General features: G+C 34.9%; 1 protein-coding gene across 1 annotated transcript; it reads right to left on the reverse strand.

The window, feature by feature from the left end:
- Positions 1-16194: 16194 nt before the first annotated feature.
- LOC110886544 (hexokinase-1) lies at positions 16195-21912 on the reverse strand. The gene is made up of 9 exons (XM_022134356.2): positions 21439-21912; positions 20594-20741; positions 20300-20482; positions 18099-18173; positions 17866-18021; positions 17667-17765; positions 16900-17030; positions 16684-16765; positions 16195-16558 (listed from the first exon to the last, which is right to left on the reverse strand). Exons 1-9 carry the CDS (start codon positions 21705-21707, stop codon positions 16211-16213), a joined length of 1491 nt encoding a protein of 496 aa, XP_021990048.1. The 5' UTR covers positions 21708-21912; the 3' UTR covers positions 16195-16210.
- Between the last annotated feature and the right edge of the window lie 4075 nt (positions 21913-25987).

Below are 25987 nucleotides of genomic sequence, written 5' to 3' on the forward strand. Positions count from 1 at the left end.
CTTATGGAATAAAACTAATGTCCCATTGGGTCTATCTCAGTATGTTATGATATCTATCATGTAAGAGATATCTCTAAGATCTATTATATCAAAGCATGTGTCAACAATGCTTTGACTTATGTAATATATACTTGTTAATAGAATGTCATCTATTTAGAGACAAGTTTTTTTTAGTTGCTCGCACTCATCTTGAGGTAGGTGCATTAATCCACCTGATTCTTGATGAAATTAGTTGCATTAGATTTCATCACATTTTGATGTTTGCATTAACCCTTGCATGGATTTTATTGGCTTACAAACAAAGTGTTCTTTAACCTTCAGTTTAGAACTTTCAGGTTGTTTTATGAACATCTAAATATGTAAGTCAGTTATTAGGAAAAGTTGTTCTAATGTCCATCTAATGTAGCTCTAAATTGTTAAACTACTAGAACAATGATGATCCTCAAAGAAACTTCTGTAAGACAAGTAAGAAGATTCTTTGATAATTTATCTCCTCATGAATATAACCTTTGAGAATCCTTCATGCTTCTTTGTGTCTTAACGTTTATATTAGGATTTAATTTAGTTATAAACACTCTTAGGTAATTCAATCCCAAACGTTACTCGAACACATAAAATAATTTTACTAGAAAACAGTTTTATTCCATTTACAAGATTGATTGACACCAACAGCTTAATTAGAAGAGGTAGGATCAGTAAACTTTCCAATATCCATTTCATCTTTAGTCAGGGAGGATATGTAATCATCAAAGTTAGTAGGCTTTTAAACCTAGATGACTTCCTGAGTTGACTATTGTGTATATTAGGAGTTTCAGTTTATGGATTAGCTCTTGGTTAGGTTGCTATCATTTTCAGGATTCTAGGTGTGTAAGAGTTGGTGCAGTATGGTGTACAAGAAATGTAATCGGAGTTAAATTCGGAGTAAAATTTAATGACTCTCTCCCCCCGACTCTTGTATTCCTTGCAAGTCATGATAAAGACTTTACTGCTCCTACGGACCTTAGAAGTCTTTAGGAACTCAGCATGCTTAGGGTCAGGTCAATATTTAAATACCAACAGATTCTAATAGAGAAACAAATTAATGGCATTAGTCATTGTAGTTTCTCTTGTTGAGGATTACGTTAGTTTATGTAAGAAATCTGAGTGTCCACATTTAACCAACAATGAAACTTTTATAAGAATAGTATTAGACTTTGATGAGGAAAGTGTTGAAGGAGCAGTGTCTTATACAAGAAGTGGCAATTGAGGGTAATTTTAGGTTTTCACTCCCCTACCTCTTGCAAGTTAAGATAAAAACACTTAATGCTCCAACTGATCTTTAATATCTCTAGGAATGCTACAAGAGAAGTTTCAATGATGTATGTGTCGTGGGAACCTTTCATACATATGTTAGACTTGATTTGATTTCCTTAATGTCCAAATATCATAAGAAAATTTAGGGACATATTTAATAGACATCATGTTAAGTATATATATGAATGGATCTCTTTAAAACCGTGGACCATAGGAGACATATTTAGATACAAGTAGGCAATTGTTAAATGATAAATGAATTATGTCTAAATATTCCATTTGGAATAAGTACCACGAAACTTCTGTGAAATATAAGTTCTGATGAACCCTTACTTATTCCTTAAGTCATGTAATGTTTAGGGCATCTAACATAAGATTTAAAATCACTAAGAATAAGATTAGGTGAAAAATCATCCTCATCAACTTTGTCTCTATTTCACATGAAATTTGGTTTCAACTGATGAATTTTATAAGTCTAATTTGCCCTTTTGTTAAATTCTCATTTGCATGATAACAAGATGGTCGGTGATGTTATCTAAATGAATTGGTTCAACGGTTTTCTTATTCAAGCGGTACAATTTATATTTACTTTTAATTACATCCATTATATATTTTTATTTTAACTCTATAGGAAAGCATACTTAAAAGCGGGTGCAACGATTTGGATGTTATGGAAAAGACGCTTGAAGATTACCGAGGTAAACACAAACAAGCTTTCAAGCACGTTGGGGCGTGAAAGGCTGTTAAAGATTTCGCAAAATAGTAAGATCTTGATGTTGAACGAAGAATCCAGTGGAAGTTCAAACAAGAGAAAATCACCGGATTTGGCTAACTTCGGTGCATCCGAAGATTATAGGACAACCGATACGTCAGTGCCAAACTTGAACGAGGAAGTCAGTCCAACACAACTGAAGAAAAGTGGTAAACAACCACCCGGTTCGTCAAGCCAAAGTGGAGGATTAGACGAGAAAATAGAAGCGTAGACGTCAATGAAGGAAGCGAGGATGTAAGCGTTGATGGAAGCGAGGCAACAAAATATTTTGGAAGCTAGAGCCTCGATTAAGGAACAACGTGAAAGTATCGCCGAAGGGACGATGGACAAAGATTTTGAGACGTATACTCGGCCACACACGACCATTTAGAGTACGGAGTACAAAAAATCGCTATAGCCCGCAAACGAAAACGTGCTGAAAAATATAATTGGCCAACAAATTATTTACCGGATATTTATCTTTTTAAAAAAAAAGTTGTCGTAGTTTTCATTTTTTTAATTTGAATTATGTAACTTTTTTTTATTTTAATGAAATTTAAAATTTTATTACATTTAGTTTATTTAAATTAAAGAAAAAAGGTTCTAGGGTAGTTGTGGGTAGATGGCGCCAATGGTTTGTGGTTCTAGGATACTTTAAAGTGTAATTGACATGACACCGCATGATTGGTCGGGTCTAGGATAGTACCCTTGGGTGTCCATTCAGGGCCAGCTCAAAATTTTCTAAATTTTTCTAGGTCTAAAGCGGATAGCAAAATTGGGGCCCTTTTTTAAACGAAAAAAATTGTTATGGATCCTATTATTCATATATCATCTTTGTATACATATAATTATTGGTTATAAACCTCAATGTTAACAATCTCAAAGCCAAAATTACCAACATATAATATATACTTCTTGCTTTATTTCACTCCCCCTTGAGCCCGCCTTGTGTCCATTCCACCCTAAGCGATTGTTATATAGGGTAAAAGTCGTCCTTACACCTGCTTAAACGGATTATGTTTATAGTTTCGGTACATGATTATTGCGTTATTCATATGGCTGGGTCTATTCGCACACGCTGGTTGTCTTTTTGCACATCCAAAGCGCCTCGCTATGGCCAAAGCGGGGCGCTTTGGCTTTGGTCAACAGACAAGGACTGACTTCTGTCAGTCCTTGTCTGTTGACCAAGCCAAAGCGCCCCGCTTTGGCCATAGCGAGGCGCTTTGGATGTGCAAAAAAGACAACAGCCTTGGTTGGGGATTATTTGGGTTGATGTGGGTTAGTTTGGTAGGGATTTTTGGTTGAATTAGTATGGTAGAGATTTTTAGAGTAAAAATTTTTTATGTGAGATTTGCCGTTGTGAATGGGAATTTGTTTTTGAATGATTGAATGTTGCCTTTTTTGAATTAAAACGTTGTTATTTTATTAAATTAACGTTGTTTTATAATTACGTCGTTACGTCATTATTTTTATAGAAGGTGTATAACATAAGTTCAACGAGCGTTAAATAAAACGAACACGTTAAATAAAATATACAGAAAGCCATAAGAATTAAACGTAAACAATCCAGAACCAACGTGATGTAAATAGAAGATTAACTGCAATATATATATATATATATATATATATATATATATATATATATATATATATATATATATATATATATATATATATATATATATATATATATATATATATATATATATATATATATATATATATATATATATATATATATATATATATATATCAGTTTGTACATACAATACACAACAAAAAGGTACAACTGAGTACATAATACATAACAAAACACTAAACAAACAAACGAATGTACTAATCCTCGTGCGGTGGGGACGGTGGGAGGGGACGTGGAGGCAACGCAGCGAGCTCTCGTAGCTCAACGAGCGTCTGGACCATCCAGTCAATGAGTGCGCCCTGACGTCTGAGGCACCGGTCGAAGTCCCGAGCCACCTCACGCGCTACCGGAGGTAGGTCAGCGTAAACGTGCTGCGGGTACTGTGGCGGCTCAGGAGCTGGCTGAACTGGTGGTACGTGGACCTCCTCGACCCGGTCCTCCTGCGCCGGATCATCCTGAGCCTGAGCCTGAGCCTGAGCCTGACCCTCAGGCTGATCCTCAGGCTCATCGATGCCCAGAGCCTGTCGCTGAGCCCGCCGAGCGTCCCGCTGAACATCAGGAGGGGCTAACACCCCAGGCTTCACCTCAATAACAACCGGGATGACCTCCGGCAACACCTCTGGCTGCCAAATCAGCCCGTCAGCACCCCTGAACCGCAGACCGACATCAAAGGTACGGGTGATCTACATAGCGGCTACTGACGCGCGGCCCAACCTGGATGACGGGACCGGATCGGACAGCAGCGGATCAAGCTCGGGCACGATCCCTAGCGATCGTGCAATGGCGGTGATAAACGAGCCAGTGTGAAGAAACCCGCGGAGCTGCCGGTGGTATGCAGTAGCAAAGTACTCTGCCAGGCTGGCTGCTAGATCGCAGGGCTGGCGGCGTAGTAGGCAGTAAAGAAAGAAAAGGTCACTAAGGTTGACCTTCTCCTTGCTGGAACCCCGCGGCACGATAGTCGACGCAATCACCTGGTGCAGGTATCGGTACAAGGGATCTATAATGGTGGTGGCCTTTTGCCAGGATTTCCCAAAGGGAACCCTGGAAATGGCCCTCCAGAAACTAATAAGCGTCTGTCTGTCCATCATCGTAACAGCCTGCGTATATAAATCAGTATCAAGCTCAGGCTCAGTGTACAAACCTGTGTGGACGCAAACTCCCGCACACTCATCTCAAACTGCTGACCGGCCAGACGGAATGTAACCTCGTGTACCGGAAATAAAGGGTCCTCCACGTAATCCGCCGGATGCGGCGCGTATGTAAACGTAGAGCAAAACTCGACCGTAAGCTCCGGGTACGGGTCCTCCATCGCTAACTCAAATAGGCGCGACCAAGGAGTATCTAGCCCAACTATCTCACGCGCCCGCTCGATCTCCCCCACGGTAGATAGCAGCTCCCAGTCTATGCCTACGTGCTCCCCAATCGGTATGGTGCGCAACCTAGCGCATCTCCCCCTCGCCCGTGACCCAACCGGAAACTGAAGATACGGACATGCCGGCTCCTCCTCGTCCCCCACCAATCCCTCATCCATATGCTCAATCTCCTCATCAGATAAATCCATCCCTGCACGTTGATCAATTAAACAAATATTAATAATTAAACAAATAATAATTAAACAAATAATAATAATTAAACAAATAATAATAATTAAACAAATAATAATAATTAAACAAATAATAATTAAACAAATAATAATAATTAAACAAATAATAATAATTAAACAAATAATAATTAAACAAATAATAATAATTAAACAAATATTAATAAACTAATAATAAATAAGGAAATAATAATAATTAAACAAATAATAATAATTAAACAAATAATTATTAAACAAATAATAATTAACTAATAATAATTAAACAAATAATAATAATTAAACAAATAATAATAATTAAACAAAAATAATAATTAAACAAATAATAATTAAACAAATAATAATAATTAAACAAATAATAATAATTAAACAAATAATAATAACTAAAAAAATATTAATAAACTAATAATAAATAAGGAAATAATAATTAAACAAATAATAATTTAACAAATAATAATAATTAAACAAATAATAATAATTAAACAAATAATTATTAAACAAATAATAATTAACTAATAATAATTAAACAAATAATAATAATTAAACAAATAATAATAATTAAACAAATAATTATTAAACAAATAATAATTAACTAATAATAATTAAACAAATAATAATTAACTAATAATAATTAAACAAATAATAATAATTAAACAAATAATAATAATTAAACAAATAATTATTAAACAAATAATAATTAACTAATAATAATTAAACAAATAATAATAATTAAACAAATAATAATAATTAAACAAATAATTATTAAACAAATAATAATTAACTAATAATAATTAAACAAATAATAATTAAATAAATAATAATAATTAAACAAATAATTATTAAACAAATAATAATTAAACAAATAATAATAATTAAACAAATAATAATAATTAAACAAATAATTATTAAACAAATAATAATTAACTAATAATAATTAAACAAATAATAATAATTAAACAAATAATTATTAAACAAATAATAATTAACTAATAATAATTAAACAAATAATAATAATTAAACAAATAATAATAATTAAACAATTAATTATTAAACAAATAATAATTAACTAATAATAATTAAACAAATAATAATAATTAAACAAATAATAATAATTAAACAAATTATTTAATAAACAAATTAAAAAAAAATAAACATGAACCAAAGCGCCCCGCTATGGCCTCGGCGCGGCGCTTTGGTTCTTCATTCTGAAGAACAGAACCCAAACAGCAGCGGATCAAGCTCAAAATCAACAACAATCAACCAATATTTTTGAATGCAAAGATAAAGGAAAGATTAAGGGGTTTAGATCGAACCTTTATGCGGTTGAAAGCTCAAAAAATCTTCGAAAATGGCTCGAGTGTGTGTGAATCGCACCTTGTGTGTGTGTTTGGTTGTTTGGGTGAAGTGGGGGGGAAGATGCCCCGCTTCAGTGTATAACGAGGGTCCAAAGCGCCCCGCTATGGCCATAGCGCGGCGCTTTGGTTCCAAAACGCCGCGTTATGAGCATAGCGGGGCGTTTTGGGCTTTTTTTAAATTTTTTAAAATTGTATTTAATTAACAAACGGGTCAATAAATAGTCTAAATTTGCCTTTTTTCCATTATACATCATTTTTTTAATATATATGGACTATACGGCAAGTTCCGGATCAAATCGGTTACGTGTGATGTCTTATTCCGTTATCTCGTATCATTTAGGTTTGAAATCACAAGTACTCCTGTGAGAAGTGTTATGTGTATCAGCCGCCTACCGTACATGAACATGATGTATTTTTTCATTAATTGTAGTATTATGATGTATATTGTCATTTCGGGTCGTACAAGTGCGTATTTTGTTCCGATTGGGTCGTGTCGGTGACATTCGGTTTTTAACGTGATATAACGCGTATATTGAACAAACACAAACGTGGTTATTATTAAACACATTTAAGATACACAAACACAAACGTGATTATTATTAAACACATTTAAGATACATCGTGAACATATGGGGTTGCACTAAGGTCGGGGGCACGATACGTAAGCATTTCGTACGTGTTGGTCTGATCCCTGTATAATGTATGCCAGGCTGCTGCCCGCTCTGTTCTGTTCGTTGTCCAGAGTAGGTTTGGGGGAGGCATTGGATAACAACCTCCAAGCTCTACATGTATGAAATGCCCCTTGTCGACGAACACAACCGCAACTACCAGGTGAGGTTCCTCAGCTTCGTTTGGGCCGCCCAGCATAGGGAAAATTGTATCGCTCCCACGAATGTCAAAGGTGTGAACAATCACACCGTATCGTTGGGCAATAAGAAACCCCGTCTCAGGCATCGACATGTAATTTTCGATACCTGCTCGTCCCACCCCCTTGAAATCGATCCGTTTAACCAGCTCATCATAATGTCCTACATTTTCCGGATCGAAAACCTGCCTCCAAAGCGATTCGTTCATACGTAACTCCTTTAGAAGCTGTTCCCGGGTCTTCAAATATGAATTTTGTTTCACTCCTAACCCAACAGCCACCGCTCTAAATCCACAATGACCATCTGGTTTCACGTCCTTTATTTTAACGATGTATGGATGGATCACTTTGGGAATCTGAGATGCGTAGTTGCGGATCGCTATATCCGTCTTAGGACCGAGCTTGATATTCGGGAAATCAGGGTGTAGGTTGAGTGGTTTGGTATTCTTTTCTCTTCTAGAATCTTCGGCTGATATGTACGAGCTGTGACGGGGAAGATCGTCTGAGGCATCGACCCAAGTTTCTTCTGACGGAATGTAAGAGCTTTGTCTAGCAGCTTCAACCTTTCTTTCTTCCTGCGTTTTCAATGTTGGTCGACCACGAGTTTTCTTCAGAACAGCAGGAGGTTTTTTGTTACTGTTCCCTGGATTGAGGATTTGCTGAAACTTTTCAAAGAAGCTCCTTTTCACTTGAGGGGGTGTTGGATCGATCTGTTTTTTCAATTTTTCAAATTCCGCGTCTACATCAATATCCTCTATTTTATTCCTTGCAGGCTTGAAGTCAAGCTTCTTCCAAAACACGTCTATGTGTGTGATCCGGATTTGCTGACCTGTGGATGAAAACAAATTAGGTGGCAAAATCATAACGAGAAAGTTCAAAAATAATAATTACCTTTATTTTCCAACTTTTCCAAACGACAGGCACATGGCAAACCACAGCTGGTAAAAAGTTGGCAACCACAGCTTGCACCGTAGGCTCTCAACCCGTCTTCCTTACGCTTTAGTTCCATACTCAAAAGCTCAATCGCATATATTGAAACCTTTCTGAGAATATATGCAAGCATGGGCTGATTCTTGTGGTGCGTCATCACTTTTCGGAGGCTTGTTTCAAAGGTATTTCTAATCTCGGTGTATTGTTTAGCAACAACATGATCAACATACAGTACAAGTTTATCCAGTGTGTTGCGATGACTTGGAAAGTGACTTTTTAATGTTGCATGCATGCTCTCAACCCTGTTGGTCGTAGTCTGGTGAAAGTTGATAGTTCGGTTAATCCAGCAAGATACAAACTTTTCACGGTACGGATCCAACCAGGATTTCTTCATATAATCATAAACCTCTAAAATTAAAAAAACGTAAATAGTCAGTTTTTGTTATTATATAAAATTTGAACATAATTATGTAAGAAATACTCACGTTCACGGTCAGCTTCTTTCAGCTGTGCTTCAAAGTTTTCCAAGTTATACATGTATATTTCCTCGGTCGTAGACTCGCACAATGTCCAAAATGTACGTACGAATTCTTTCCACTCCTTGTCAGAGAATTTCTTCTTGCTGTTCTTATTAATATTTTGTTGAATATGGAACCGACAAAGATACTTATGCGCTTTTGGAAAAACTTGTTCACACGCGTTCATTAGCGCAAAATCCCTGTCTGTTAAAATCACGCGCGGTTCCATACATCCTGCCAGCATAGACTTGATCCTCTGCAACACCCATAGGTAGTTCTCTGACTTCTCGGCGGAAATTACAGCACATGCAGCCGTAAACGATTTGTTTGTCGACGTCATGCCTACGACCTGAACAAATGGCAGGTTGTACATGTTCGTTTTGTATGTGGCGTCAATCATTAGCACATGCGGGAAGGCACACCACATAGTGAATGATTTTTCGTGAACAAAGAAGACGTCTTCAACTTCGTTCGATATCTCATTCGTGCGCATGTAATAAGTGTAATTTTTTTCGATAAGAATGTTTTCAAGTTTTTGCATCGGAGACTTACCGACATTTTTTTCGGCGTTGATCTTCTGAACAGCGTTGTGTATATCTTTCGGAATAAGCTTTCTAGCCGGATTGTTTTTTGTCAGCGTTCGCCAAATACTTTGGTTGCGAATATCTTGCTCTGCCAACTCCTTAACCAGTTTTTTGTCCTTCGAAGAAAGCCTTCTCGCATACGCGTGACCCTCGAAGTTTTCAATAGGAGTGTGGTTATGCTTCGCCTTCGTCACCTCGATCCTCCAAACACTTCCGGATGATTCCGAAAACCCGATCATCTCGAACGGGCAGCCTATTTTCTTGCTACCCGTTTTCCTCTGTGTAGCTACACTCTTATGCTCCCCACCAAAAGTACATTGAAACCAAATCTTGTAATTCTCTCCTCTTTTATTCGACCTCTTTGTCACAATGAGGTAACCATTGTCTTTTGCCGTGTCTTGTACCCAACGCACCAACTCTTTACGTGACGAAAAGGTCTGCGTTGTATCAAACGAAAATGTAACCGGGTAACAACCTTCCTCGTCAACAGACACATCCTCCGGCTCACCATCGTCACCGAGATTCGAATAGACTTGATGTTCAAAGCTCTGTTCACAACCGTAACTCTGGTTTGGATAACACTCCTGCTGTACAAAGCTTTGCTCGCCACCGTAACCGAAATTCGAATAACCTTGTTGACAACCGTAACTGTCGTTTGGATAACACTCCTGCTGTACAAAGCTATACTCGCCACCGTAACCGAAATTCGAATAACCTTGTTGTGCGTAAGGGTCCTCCACAGGGGTATTCAAATCCAGCTGCACCGTGTTATCACGATAACGAATGCCAGATACAACCTCTGTCTCCCTCAAGTTGGACGACACCGGTTTCTCAAACGAGTCAGAAATAGCGGTCCCCTCGTAAGAATCAGGAACAACTGACTCGTCAGAATATTCACCGAAAAGATAGTTACTGAACCACGACATCGTTTTTTCAAAAAATTTAACTAATAGAGCAAAGAAGATCGACAGAAAACAATTCGAGTGATGAATCTGTTGTCTGGCCAGTGATTTAAAGCCAGAATTTGGGATCGAAGCGCGGCGCTATGGCCAAAGCGCGGCGCTTAGGGTTCACGAGGCGACTGAAACCTCGTCACCTTTATGTCTGTCAGTTTGTCACTCATTCAGTCATTCGAAACCTCGTATCACCTTTTGTCGCCCTAAGCGCCGCGCTATGGCCAAAGCGGAGCGCTTAGGAGTGTGAAAATTATTTTGGCTGTGTGTGATTAGCAAGACTCTATTCATATACTTGACATCAAGTCATCAAGCATATTATATGTATGGGAATGAATAGTGGTAGCAGCCACACATCTGCGTCATTGACCACGCGTCATTACCCTAAGATCTTTCATGATTACAGGTGTTTATCTAATGTGCAGCCTCATTTATCACTTGCTAAACTCATCGTTAGAGAGATATTGAAGGGCGGCCGGATTCTGCTTTTCCGTGACCTGCATGAGGAAATGACATGTGATTGAGCGGTGTCTGGTGGTGACCGATCACGGCAGTAGTCACGGTGACAAATTAAGAGGCGAATCCGTCGGTGGTGGGTGCATTGGTGTTCTCGTATCGACTTGAACTTCCGACGAATAAACCTAGGGTTCTAGTGAAGCTCCGTTGAACCGATTAAGGCTTGCATGTTTCAGATCTGTGTTGATCGATGCCTCTCAGGCCAACTTGACATGTTAGATTGTAGTTTTGTTGATGATTCATATAGTTTTCGGTTTACTTTTAGTTTTCACCAATTGTTGACACAGAAAAAAAAATTGAAATAGGAGTCAGTAGCAGAATACTTTTTTTTTTTGTTCTGGGTAACTTGAGAATGAGACTAACTGAAAAATATTAATGGTTTGTTATATATGTGAGATTTTAGCTTAACGTTTGTACTACTTTTAGAAGATGAGAATTTGGTGCTTATATCATAAATTGAAAATTATATCATAAACTATAGTGGTAGTGAAGCTAAAAGAGTCGTAGAGAGAGAGGAAAGCTGTGATGAAGGATAATTGGGTGAAGGTTATCTGGGGTTGCTGATGGTGGATTGGGGATGGACGGGGGAGTGGTTTGACGATGGTGGTGTTGGTTTCACGATGATGAAGACTATGGTGGTTTGACCAACCACCATAGTTTTCATCACTTTGTTTTCAACATTAACACATCTCGCGTCGCTGTTAAGGTTTCCGACCACTCCGATTTCACTTGAGGTATGCTCATCTTTATTTCTTTTTGTTGCATGTGATTTTTAGATTTAATTTATTCTGAATTCGAGCTTCCTTTTTGAGGTTTTGTACTTTTGTTTCCACTGGATTCAATCGTGGATTGTGTGATTGTAGATGCTTGGGGTTAAAAAAAAGGAGAGCTCAAGATTCATGTTTTAGTAAATGCAAATGATGAGACATAACCTTTGTGAATTAATAAAGGTTTAAAGAAGAGGGAAGAGATAGGGTCGGTAAGATCAACCTTTCGAGGATTGATTTGGAATGGGTTCATGTGCTGAGTTGAGTGAGGGGTGTGCGAGTCCGCTCACTGGAATCCGAGTTCCTCCAGACTCTTCATTTCAGCTCGCTCTGGTTGGGATACGGGTCGGTTGTTAATATGTCGGTTCCGATTGTGTTGGATATTGATGATGCGAAGAAAGAGCGGATATATGGTTTGGGTTCGACGTCTGTTGTGCCTATTGATGGTTTGGATAATCCGGTTGCTATTTTGATTAAGTAAGATGGTTTTCTGCATCTTTTTTTTGTTAATACGTGATTTGCTTATATGTTCAGGAGTTGTTCATCTTCATCTTCTGCGTTGTTAACACAGCCAAACAAGTCTTTTATGAAAGATTTGTTTTCTATATTAATTGATTTCTATTTTGGATTTTTATGATACTAATAATTTACTATAACATCAAGAAGTTTGTTGAATAATTTTTGCAGTTTGTCGGCACTTTTGATCAAGAACAATGAAAACTAACAAGGATTCTTGAAATTTTTTTCGGCATTCACCCTTTGGTAAGAACTTATTGCTTCATGTTCTATTAGGGGATTTTTTTTCTTTCCTGGTCAGTTTCATCTTAAAACATGTGTGTAAATCCAAAATTTGATATGTGGATTACAACTCTGATGTGTTAGTATTACAAACTGAAATAATTTAACATTTGACCTTTTGTCTACAAGTTTTTTGTGTTTGATCTCATGGGTTAAATAACAACCACCTTATGTCTCTATCTATTTATCTACAGGGGATGAAAACCACACCAATGCCACCTACCACAGGCAATTGCCCTTAATTGATTTCATTTACCGTTCACGGGTTATCCGGTGTCCGACCGACTATGACAACGACAAATCAAGTGCGGCGATGGCGGCATGCTTTATCCTAATCTCGCCATTTCATTCACTTTATATCGTCAAAGTCATGTTTAATTTCAGTAATTAGGACTTTTTAATTGACTTTATTAGTTAAAAGTGATAAAATAAAAGATGGATATCATATGATTCTCCGAGTTAATTAATTGTATAGTATAAACTGATAGTATATTTTTACATATTGTTTATTTGTTTCACATCGTGCATATAAACAAGTAAACAACATTATCAGATGATTGGAAATCTTTTAAATATATAGTTGAACATTAATACTAAGAATGATTTTACCAATGTCTATAGTGTATAATTTTATATAGATATTTTCGAGAACTGTTAATTGACTTTTATTAGCGTTTAGATTTATTGTTGATTTGGATTGTATTGTGTTTCTCATGTGAATGAGAAAGATGCACCTGGCAAACCTGAGTCAATGGTGGTATGTGTTTGATTTTGATGTGGTTTTGAATATATGTTTTTAATTAGAGAAGTTTGATTGATTTTTTGTAAGTTTGTTGAATTAAGTTAGTTTTATTTGATCAAATTATATGCTTTTAAGCATTTATGCTATGCTTAGTTTAGAAGTTCTAAAATACTAAGCATGATTTGCTTTTTGTCGTATCGTTGGAAGAATTAGTTTCTAAAGCAGATAAAAGTGAAAATGGTCTTGATTCAAAAGAGTCATAATAAATATCAAGTTTATATAATAAAACTTATATTTTCTTTTTACAGGTGCACAAAACGAAAAAAAGAACTCTTTATGTCTCAGCATGCTTTAAAGACTCTAATGGGCTTCTGAATTGGGGATGTGAGTGAAAGAGGGGATTTATTTCACCTGTGGAGCAGAATGAATGGAACCGGTGCTTGTCTATTCTCCAAAACATATGCATATCAGCCCGGGCGGACTCATAGGCGTGGACTATTGCATCAGATTTGGGTTCGGAAGATTATTGTAAAGAGTATGTTTGCCCAGTCGAATCAATGCTATACATGGAATAACTGGGTTCCGATTAAGGTAAGGTAGACTTTGGATTCTCACTTTATTCAACTTGGCCAAAAGAGATATTCCTATTCCATCCCCTCTTTATAAGCGATCAAGGAGTCGTAACTCATATCATGGGAGGAAACTTTTCTCATAGTTCTATTACTATTAATGGGTGGCTCCGCGATTTCTTATGGGCACAGGCATCCCAGGTAATTCAGTAGTTTGTTTGGTAAAAAGGCACAATCGAATTTGCTTAAGGTTTTTTTCACTATCTTTTGGTGCATTTGGAGAACAAGGAACAAGTTGCTTTTACAAAGAAGTCATCCAGGCATAAGATCAGTGGTTGAAGAAATAAAAAATCTATCCTATCTTTGGGTCAAAAATAGAAGAAAATTAGGATGGATAGATTAGGACATCTGGTGCAAATTTAGCATTATTGAAGAAAATGTAAATTGGTTGGTGGAGTCTATTCTAAATTGGTGTATGTTTATTTGGTGTCCTGCGGTTTTTCCAGCTCTCGGCTGAGCCGCTCTCTTCATTAAATTAATGAAGTTTTTGCCTTCCCAAAAAAGTACACTCCTAATCTCATAGTACGAGTTTACAAACATGTACATTACTGATTAATCCTTCGCAAGACAGGTTAGTTCCCCGCCGCAACCCCCGGGTGGGAACAAACCTAGTATGTATGATTACTTTAGAAATGTATGGGCTTTCAACACATTTTTTACTCTTGCTTTTGGGTAAAAAGTTCCAGCCTTTTGAGGCTGAAAGAAAAGGCAGGTCGCAGCCCAAGTTAAAGTGAGAAAAAGTACAAAAATGAGATTAATGGTGGTTCTTGTTCTTCCTATTTTTCTCCATCTCATTTCTTGTTTAAAGCTGGTTTCCATGGGCAAATAAAAGGAAGAAAAACTACATAATGATCTACAAATATAATCTCTAAAAGTTAGTTGTTTTCAAGATATCTTGTTATTACATCATTACTTGCATATCAATATACATATATTTTGTGAAACTAATACAAATGTTTCTTGAGTTTCATATCATCATCTTGTCGGTTTTGGAGTGAGTTTCATGTATCATCCATCATCTTGTCGGTTTTGGAGTGAGTTTCATATCATCATCTTGTCAGTTTTGGAGTAAATGCTTAGCACAACATAAAAGGAAAATGCTCGGTGTTGATACTTGTAGAGGGAAGCTCCCGGTTCCTTCGTCCATGGCAAGAACTCGTTCTACCACTTCGCTACAAAGGTTGTAAAATTATAACATCCTATGGTTGTTTATGATTTATTATGTTACTTGTAAAATTATAACATCCTAAAATAACATTTATTCCTTTCACTAATCAAAAGAATTTTATACATATCTTATCCATTTAAGATTCTCAAAACTTTTAACCAACATAAGCACCTTCATATAGTGTTTCTTGCTATATGTGTTATTACACATCATTAGGGGTGTGCATGGGTCGGTTTGGGTCGGTTTTGATAAAAATCCATAACCATAACCGCGATGTCGGTTATTGGATAACCATAACCATAACCGATCGGTTACGATGGTTATGGTTATTTGGTTTTAACGGTTATAGTGGGTCGGTTATGGGTGGTTAACCATGTATTTAGCTTAGCTAAAAATAGCTTAATTTTTTTTAACATGGAATAAATTGTTATTACATATTTGTATATATTAATATATTATATAGTATTAAAAAATAAATATAATCTATGATATTAATATCAATTATTATCGAATATCTAAATAAAGTGATATGATACATTCCATAAATTCAAATAAACATTCAACCAAAACCACAAAATGATATGAAAAATAAGCACTAAAATCTTCAGTCAAAAACATAAAATATCAAAAATATGGTAAAAAGTCCTAAATCCTACAAAGATTTATTACATGTCGGTTCGGTTCGGTTATGGTGGGTATGGAAAAAATGATAACCATAACCGACCCGCTACTTTCGGTTTTCAAAAAAACCATTAACCGACCCACCGGTTTTTTATTTGATTCGTTTTTTCAGTTCGGTTTTGTCGGTTAATTCGGTTATGGTTCGATTAATTCGGTTTTTTGCACACCCCTACACATCATTATCTCATTCTGATTTTAATACCATATAATTATTTTCAAAACACATATATCACTTCCTCAAAAGAGACTAATTTTGGTAAGAAACAACATTAAAAAAAAAAAAAAAAACAAGTCCACTTTCATCTCCAAATAATTTCTCTTACAACACCATTGTTTTCTAAATAAAGTATTTCATGTGATCAAATATATAAAAGTAAGCAAATGATGCTTTAAACAAAGTTACATAAGAATCAAACTGGTTTTCTTATGACCCGTCAATTTCCAAATACCGAGAGTGAGAGGCAGTAAGAAGAGCTGCCCCGATTCCTGAACCGTCATTCGAGTGTACAAGCTTAATGCATTCTGCTAACTCATCTCCCACAAGTTCGTGCAACGTGTTTTCCAGGTGCTTCCTGTATTCAGTGTAATGCTCATACAAACCGCCGTCCATTGCTATCACTGTTTTTGGCGTCTCCCCGTTTTTGGCAATATCCCTTCCGGTTTTCTTCAAAATGCCCAAAATCCCAGCCGCAGTAAGACGGGCCCCTCGTGTGGCAATGACATTGCAAAGCTCGACTATGAGCTTTCGTGTCTTCAAAGATGTGTTAGATATCTGCAACCAAAGTGTTTGGGTTAGTAATGACTAACTTTCTCGACTATGTTAATCATAGAGGTGGCAAACATGTATGGGACGGGTAAGTTTCAGAACAAATCGCTTGGCTAGTTTAAAAAATGTACCTCTAAAATGTCTTTTAGCTTGTGTCTGACCACTCTAAGATCCTTGGATGTGTCATGATGCATTGCAGACATCTCAGGCGTCCTGCGAGTGCCATAACAAAAAATGTAACAATCAGTTTCGTATGATTAAAATACTATGTACATAAAATCAATAAATCACTTTCGTGTTGGATATTCAAATTTAAACGGTTTAACATAGTATAGTAATATATATACCTCAACACAAATGGAGTTTTTAGTTTTGGGGGGATAGTGTCACCGAAAAGAGCAGCCTCATCGGCCATCCTAAGCAAAACTCTACGAAGAATTTCTCCCAGGTACATCCCCGAAATCATTTTTTCATACATCTGTCAATAATATTATGTGTTAATAACAATATATATACATGTGGGTCAAGTTATTCTACAAAGGCTTCTAATTGTAAGAACTGTAAGAAGGATTTATAGAGTGACAATTGTCCAATAAGCTAAAACTAAATCCATTACATCACCACCAAAAACCTAAACCCCCACCCCACCCCACCACCACCCAAAAACCTAAACACCCCCCCCCCCCCCCCCGGGCAAAAAAAAAAAAAAACTATACCTCACCAAAAAGACCCCCAAAAAACCTACCCCACCCCCAAAAACCTAAAAAAAAATCTAAAAAAAAATAAACACCCACCACCACCCAAAACCTAAACCCCCACCCCCCACCCCCTCGGCAAAAAAAATATATATATATGTATATATTTTTTTGGGGTGGGTGATGGGGGGGGGGGTTTAGGTTTTTGGTGGTGGTGGATGTTTAAGGTTTTTTTTTTTTTTTTTTTTTTTTTTTTTTGTAGTAGGGTTTTTTTGTGTAGTGGGTTTTTTTAGGTTATTGGACACTTGTCACTCTATAAATCCTTCTTACACTTCTTACAATTAGGATCCTTTGTATTTGATCCTAATCCATATACATCTATATGGTGTATCAGCAAAAGCATACGCAGAAACAATCACCTGTTGACCCGGGTTTAAGCTTTCTATATCCAATGCAGTATCATACTCCGTCAACGGAAGATGTGACGAGCTGAAGTTACCCCACTCCATGTTTATGACCTACACAACAAATGAAGTTTGATATACATTAGTTTAACATATATTCACCAAACTTATTAATAGAAAGGCTGTATTGTGGTCAGTTTATAGTTTGGCTCACCATCTCTCCTGATTTAGGTGGCGGGCCGTGCCATTTTGGTATACCATGGGCTTGTTCAACGTAAGCTGCATTTGTACCGGTACCCATAATTACAGCAATGGCAACGTCGTTGTTGTCGTATCTACCTCTTGCTAATGTTCCAACTGTATCATTCACCTGGATCCAACATGCCACATTATTTATTTGTATAGAAAATGGAAAACTATAAAGAAACATGATAATAATGAAATTACCAGAGGGGAAACATGCATATCAATGCCTTTTCTTTTCATTGCTTGTGTTAATTCCGATACTACATCTTGACCAACCTATATAGCGTAAAAAAAAGTTGCACACGTTAACTTCACCAGTTATCTTATAGCCAATGTTGTAGAAGGCGCTAGGCGCTAGTCGGGCAGTGAGATACCGCCTAGGGATTAATCGGAATGGGATTTTTATATGTATTTTTTCAAAATTATATATATATATATATATATATATATATATATATATATAGGGTAGGGCTAGATAGAAAACCCTATATATATAAAAAACCCGAGAAAACCCAAGCTCCCGACATTTTTTTTTTTTTGAAAAAAATAACACATGTAATATACATGTTTTTAAGACTTTTGGGCCAAAAAAATCAAAAAAGCGCCGAAGGGATATTTAAAAAAAAAAAAAACAAGTTTCAGCAATTTTCAGCGAAATTATGTCTTTTTTGCTTAACACGTGTTAGGAGCTGAAATTTGTTTATTTTTTTTAAAAAAATCCCTTCGGCGCTTTTTTGTTTTTTTTTGGCCCAAAACACTCTAAAACATGTATATTACATGTGTAATTTTTTTCAAAAAAAAAAAATGTCGGGAGGTTGGGTAAAAATGGCTTCCCATTTGGGTTTCCAGAGTTTTCTAAGAATTTTAGGGTTTTTTATCTAGCATTATCATATATATATATATATATATATATATATATATATATATATATATATATATATATATATATATATATATATATATATATATAGGATTAGGATCATGAGTGAACAACTTCTTGAGAGTGAACTAAGTGAACTAATCTTGGCCCTTGATCATTTTTTAGATTAAAAGGGTAAAATTGACATTAGCATAAGTACTATTAATTAAAATCCCTTAATTTTCTCCTCTATTAACTCTCTCTCTCATTTTTAATTATTTCTCTATCATTTTAATTATAAGAGATTGAAGGGTTTTTTTTTATAAAATAAACGGTTATGTTCCTTTTAAAATAAAATATTAAACCTAATTAAATTATGATTTTTAACATATGTGTATACAGGTCAGTATATACAAGACTTATACACTTGTGTATTATTATATCTTGTTTTCAAGGGTTAGTGTAAACCAGATTTATACACTTGTGTATTATTCAAGTACATATGTGTATACGGGTCGGTATATACCAGACGTATACACCTGTGTATTATTCAAGTACATAGTGTATACATGTCGATATATATCAGACTTATACACTTGTGTATTACTCCATATTGTTTCCACTGTACATCTTTTCATCAAACACTGATGTAATACATATATGTATAGAGAATGTATTAAATATTTTTAATTGTGTTCTAGCTGGAACAATATTTGATAATGTTTGTATTTTTTTTTTAAATTATGAAATATTAAGTTAGGTAATATGTGAGAGAAAAAAAATATAGAATATGTAATTAAATATTCTTTTAATTGGAAAGAGAAATCAGGAGAGAGAAAAAATTAATTAATTAAATGAAGATAGAAATATACAATTATACCCTTGTGTCTTTTAAAATACTTGTAAGTTACAAAAGATAATTACAATCTTGCCATTAAAGAAAAAATCTAGATCTACAAAATCAATAGTCAGGATAAGTTCATTTTGTTCACAAATAAATCATTGTTCACTCATGAACCCTACCATATATATATATATATATATATATATATATATATATATATATATACCTAATAATATAAAAATAATACTTCAAAATTCACATAAATACTTCAAGTTTCAGATAGTATGGTTCGATTTTGACCGACTTTGACCAATTTTGACCGCCTAGGACCGATTTTGACCGATTAACATAGTCCGATTAATCCGATTTTTGACCGCCTAGGACCGCCTAGGTACCGCCTTTGACCGACTTTGACCATGGCCGATTAATTGACCGACTAGCTCAAAATTAGGCAGTAAGTGGACGCCTAGCGCCTAGGCGCCGATTAATCGGCCGCCTAGGCCGAATTCTGCAACACTGCTTATAGCAACTAAAATAACTAGAAAATCATAATCACTCTCAAAACTAAAATTTACTTTTAAAAGTTTTATTGCACTATATGCTATGGGGGGATAGACATGAGATTTTGTTTAAGAAAACAATTAAGGTATACTTAATATTAATTAGTGTTAATGATAAATAGCGAAACAATGTATTTACCATGTCATCAATAGAGAATCCTTTAGTCCACCTCATGAGAGTCCCGGAAGCAATTGATAATTGCATTACAGGGAATGAAAAGGTGAAACCCAACTCCCTTTGTCGGCCCGGAGGCAAATGAAACTTGTCACTTTCGTCGCCAACAAATTTTGCAAGTTCTGTTGCAATATAATCGAAAAGTTCCTGAAAAGATAAGTTCATTTCAGTTATGTTTTGCCACTTCAAGTGGAGATCATATAGATAATTAAACTTATACTAATGAATGAAAACATGATAAGATATGGAGAGATTTACCTGTTTAGTTCCAACCATCAACTGTGGAGGAATTGACACTTCAACAAACTCTTGAGATTTGATGCCCGACTTCCCTGCTAATTGCACACGCAACACTCTGAAGTTTGTTCCACCAAGATCCAATGCGTAATACACGCCTTCCTCGTCACTGTAATAAAGCAATGGAGATAAATAACATTTAGCTCAATCATCTTTCAATGATAGAAGAAAAGGTTGATAAATCATAAATCTGTCAATTTCACATGAACATAACTTTGAACCAAACAAAGTAGACACAGTTATTGGGCTGTGATGGGCCCAAAATCCTTAGTCTACGGCTATGTTTTCAACTTTTTCCTAATTTATTAGATTTATGTTATTTGGTTTCAAATGTAAATTAATTGAATATTTTGATATAACTCAATCACATGTTACTGACAAATCGTGTTTTATCGGGTCTCTGACGACACGTATAACACAAGTATTAAATTCGAATACAACTCGTTTAACTACTTGATATCTAATATCTATAAAACAGTTTTATGTTTTATGTAGCAAGAAAAAGAAATGATGAATCCTAACCTCATAATTTTATTTATTTTTAAAAAGTAAAAAATCACAATGTGTATTTTTTCAGTAAACATGTTTAATCGTGTCTACTCGAATATATAGTTAATCGAACCAATGAACTCCATCCTATCTAAAATTAGAGGGATCTACATTTTAACTATTATATTACGAACTGAATTCACATTATTCACAACAATTAGTTTTGGTTGATGTGATAAACTAATTACGATTCTAATTCACAGGTAATATCAATGGAATACCAGAGTTCAAATTAATAGACGAATTAAACTAATTACCCGTTGGGAAGATTTTCAACGTAGCTGACAAGCATCTTGAGTTTACTATCATCTTCCGATGCAAGTCCAGCATGCATCTCCATAGTCATGGCGTCTGCAATCTGCTTCAACTTCTCGTTACTTGTAGCACACTCCTCCTCAAACTCATTATATATCTTCGCCACTTTCAACCATCTTTGTGACCTTCGCGCATGCTGTCGCTGAATCAGTGCCGCCTCACCGATAATCGCATCTCCACCTATCATTGCCGCCCCTTTGCTCATCACCATGGGAAAAACAAATAGTATTATTAACTGAGTAGTGTAATAATTGAAGTAAAAGGTATAGAATATATAGCGATTGGATTTGATTGAAGAAGAGTTTATAGGAATTTGGTTTTATCAAGGAAAGGTAGTTTTTACATGGATATAATAAGTATTTTACTTCTTACTCACGGTTTTCGTTTGATTAGAAAAAGAAGATAAATTACTAAAAATGAAAAATAGTAGATTTGATTATAGAATGATGAAAAATATATATTTGATTTTTGTGATATACGTCGGCGGCGAGAGTTTACCTTTAAGTACCCTACATATTAACAAGATTTAAAATATCATGTGTATCTTATCCATTGTAATTTATTTCTTCAAAAGCAAGTCATAATTTGAAAATTTTATCGTAATTTTTTTTCTTCAAAAGCAAGTCATAATTTGAAAATTTTATTAATTTTTCTTAATTTGTTTCAACTCTTGTATATGATTTTTGGTTTTTCTCCATCTTAGTTTTATGCATTTTTGTTAGGGGTGTTATAGAGGTTGTGCATGTTGGTTGACGGGTCTAATCTAACATAAATACAAAAATCGTGTTAGAACCCTTTAACCCGAATTTTCGTGGATTGACATAAACATAACCTAATTAGCTCGCCTTTTTTTTAACATGTTGATGCTTTAACATAAAACACACGTTAAGAAAAAAATAAAGTAAATAAATGGGTTAAATGGGTCAACCACGAACCTGTCGAGTTGACATGGACCCGACCTTAGAAAATCACTAAAATTAGCCAAGCTTGGTCGTGCATAGTGATGGACGGGTTTTGGAATGGTGTTTTGTGAGTTAAAATGATAATTATTATTAGTCGTGTTGTGGTTAATTAGTTGGAATTAGTTAACTACAAATGAGTGTGTTCTTTCAAGTTACGTACAATGGGGAGAGATAATGAAAGAACAAGGGGGTGGAAAAGTCAAAAGAGCATCACAAGCAAGAGAAATGGAAAAACCATGGCCAAGTGGTGTCAAATGGTATGAAAAATACAACAAAACTAGACAATCAACAACTTAGAACAACCAAGAAGCGACAAAACGGTGACAGAAACTTTATTATTTAACCCAAACCAAAAAACACCCTCCAAACCCTAGATCTCAAGAAGATGAGATCTGTGTAATACAATGAACAAATACAACAGATCAGTAAGATCTATGGACTGACAAAACGAAATAAACCAAAAATATACACAGAGATAACAAGTTCTCTGAAACACAACCGTGATTTCTACAAGAAATCACTAAGACTATCGGCTGAGACAACTCCGTCTGGAGACAACAGCAACTGAAGACAACAACAACGATTACTCAGACAACGGCTGATTACAGCGACAAAGACGAACTTGAAACCCTAATCACCACTCTAATCGCCTGTACAGAACCAGAGAAAGATGAAAAAATAATTGTGAGAGGGTAATAACTTAGAGAGAATTTTGGGGAATAATTCTTTTTAACAAATGACTGATAACACTGCTTTTATATGGCTGCACATTCAAAGTTACACTTTAGTCCAAAAGAATGCTATGTGATGATCGGAATCCCTCTAAAGTTTCATAACTCCCCCTCAAACTTCCAGCTGTTTCTAACAACTTGCAACAAACATTAAATCAGTTCAAACAAACAACACTTATTTAATAAGCATCCCACTCGCACATAAGCCCAAAGATGTAACAGGCCCAAAGTTACCAGGCTTCACCATCAGCCCAACACAGATCAGTCCAATAAACATATGAATGAGAATATTGATTCTCTTCTTTTAACAAGTGGGCTGAGGGTCGTAGACCTTCACCAAGGCCGTAAGGCCATATAAAAAAAACCTTTATTACAGGTTAGTTAATACAAAAAGATCATAATTCTGTTCCAAATTGACATATGGAGTGGCTTTTATGCGTTAAAAAGATTGAGGGGCTGTTTGTTTACCTTTTAATGGGATTCTTAATGGTTCAGACCTCTTACTGGTTCAGCACTTAATGGTTCAGACTGTTTGTTTCGTGAGCAGATGTCTGAATGGTACAGACATTTGCCTCTAAATGGTTAAGTATTATACAGAGTCTGAATGGTTAAGACCTCTAATCTAAATTGGTCAGACATTTGCCTCTGAAGGGTTAAGCATTATATTGGCTCTTAATGGTTCAGACCTCTTACTGGTTCAGCACTTAATGGTTCAGACCTTTTACTGGTTCAACATTTCACCATTCAGAAGTTGCCAAACGACCCCTGAGTAAATTTTACGAGAAAAAACAAAAAGTATAGTGTTTTTTGTATGCAAATGATTATGGAGTGACTTTTTTATGAGAAAAACCAAAAAGTATGGTGTTTTTTTATAATATTTGCCATATTTCAAAATATTAAACATAGGAGAAAAATATAAAACAAGTTCCACAATGTGGGTGATTCATAAACCTACACCTCAGTGCCACATTTTTTATTGTTAAGTTTTTATACTATTCAATCATATATTATTTAAGATATATTGTTAAGTTTTAATACTATTCAATCATATATATTACTAGATTAGAACCCCGTGTATTGCACGGGTTTAATAAATATAATTTTATATACTAAATAAAAACAATATATTTTTAAAAACCTCATTTATTACATGTATTGAGTAAATATAATTTTATATATTAAATAATAAAAAATTACATCTTTAAGAACCTCGTGTATTGTGCGGGTTGAACAAAAGTACTTTTATGTACCAAACAATAAAAAAGTTATATTTAAAAAAACCCATGTGTATTCACGGGTGGAAGAAATATAATTTTATATACTAAATAATAGAAAAGTTATACTTAAAAAAAACTTCGTGTATTGTACGGGTTTAATAAGTTTAATTTTATATAGCAAATAATAAAAAAATGTTATATAATTAAAAACCCTGTGTATTACACAGGTTTATCTATTGTTAAAAAAATCTTTCTAAGTCAAAATGGATTTTTTATTATTTTTTAAATTAGGTTAATACTATTTTCGTACCATTCATAAAACCTTATAATTACAGTAGCATCATATATAATCACATCACATAACATACACATCACAGTTTCTATACCAAGTAGCATGTGTTGGTACATATAAGCATAGTTTTTGTACCAAGTCAAAGTCACAGTTTCATACCAAGTCAAGTTCATGTCACGAATGCACCTAAAACTAATTTTATATTACATATTACATATTACATGTAATATGTATTGAGTAACATTTTATTACATGTATCGAGCAAATATAATTTTATATATTAAATAATAAAAAATTATATCTTTAAGAATCTCGTGTATTGTGCGGGTTGAATAAAAGTACTTTTATGTACCAAACAATAAAAAAGTTATATTTAAAAAAACCCTGTGTATTCACGAGTGGAAGAAATATTATTTTATATACTAAATAATAGAAAAGTTATACTTAAAAAAAACTTCATGTATTGTACGGGTTTAATAAATTTATTTTTATATAGCAAATAATAAAAAAATGTTATATCATTAAAAACCCTGTGTATTACACAGGTTTATCTATTGTTAAAAAAAATCTTTCTAAGTCAAAATAGATTTTTTTATTATTTTTTAAATTAGGTTAATACTATTTTCGTACCATTCATAAAACCTTATAATCACAGTAGCATCATATATAAGCACATCACATAACATACACATCACAGTTTCTATACCAAGTAGCATGTGTTCGTACGTATAAGCATAGTTTCTGTATCAAGTCAAAGTCACAGTTTCATACCAAGTCAAGTTCATGTCACGAGTGCACCTAAAATTAAAGCTGAGATCGAACCGAAACCGAAACAACAAAAACTTAATTAAAAACTGCGGAGTGAGTTGTACTAAGCGATTGCGTGGTGATCTTGGGACCAATTCCGCAGCGAGGGAGATAGAGAGAGATTTTTTATACTCGCAGATTAGTATAATTGCAGGTAGGGTTTGATGAGAGTTTTGGATAGTTATAAAGAAGACAACATGCTCTCACGTAATTTATAAACTAATTTGGCAGTTGGGGCGGTTTGAGGATTAGGGCCTTAAGTTCGGAAGTTTGTTTTGAGGAATCGGATCAAATAACATGCATGCGCCAACAGTTGAACACAAGAGAGTTGGGACGATTTGGTCCTCAAAAGGAGTTGGACCGATAATCATTAAGTGGCAATTGGGCTAGGAAATTAAGTTTTTTTTTCTAACTCAATATACCTGCACATGCATACGCAGAGGATGAGATGAAAGGAATTATTATCATAAATATTATTATTA

This window comes from Helianthus annuus, chromosome 10, assembly GCF_002127325.2.
Source record: "Helianthus annuus cultivar XRQ/B chromosome 10, HanXRQr2.0-SUNRISE, whole genome shotgun sequence".
NCBI classification, from domain to species: Eukaryota; Viridiplantae; Streptophyta; class Magnoliopsida; order Asterales; family Asteraceae; genus Helianthus; species Helianthus annuus.

Excerpts from the sequence above, each read along its gene's own strand:
- LOC110886544 (XM_022134356.2), bottom strand. The coding sequence starts at position 21,707 with ATGGTGATGAGCAAAGGGGCGGCAATGATAGGTGGAGATGCGATTATC. Across the intron at positions 20,742-21,438 it reads GTTGAAAATCTTCCCAACGG|TGACGAGGAAGGCGTGTATT; the intron begins GTAATTAGTTTA and ends GCTTTATTACAG. Across the intron at positions 17,766-17,865 it reads CACCTAAATCAGGAGAGATG|GTCATAAACATGGAGTGGGG; the intron begins GTGAGCCAAACT and ends TTTGTTGTGTAG.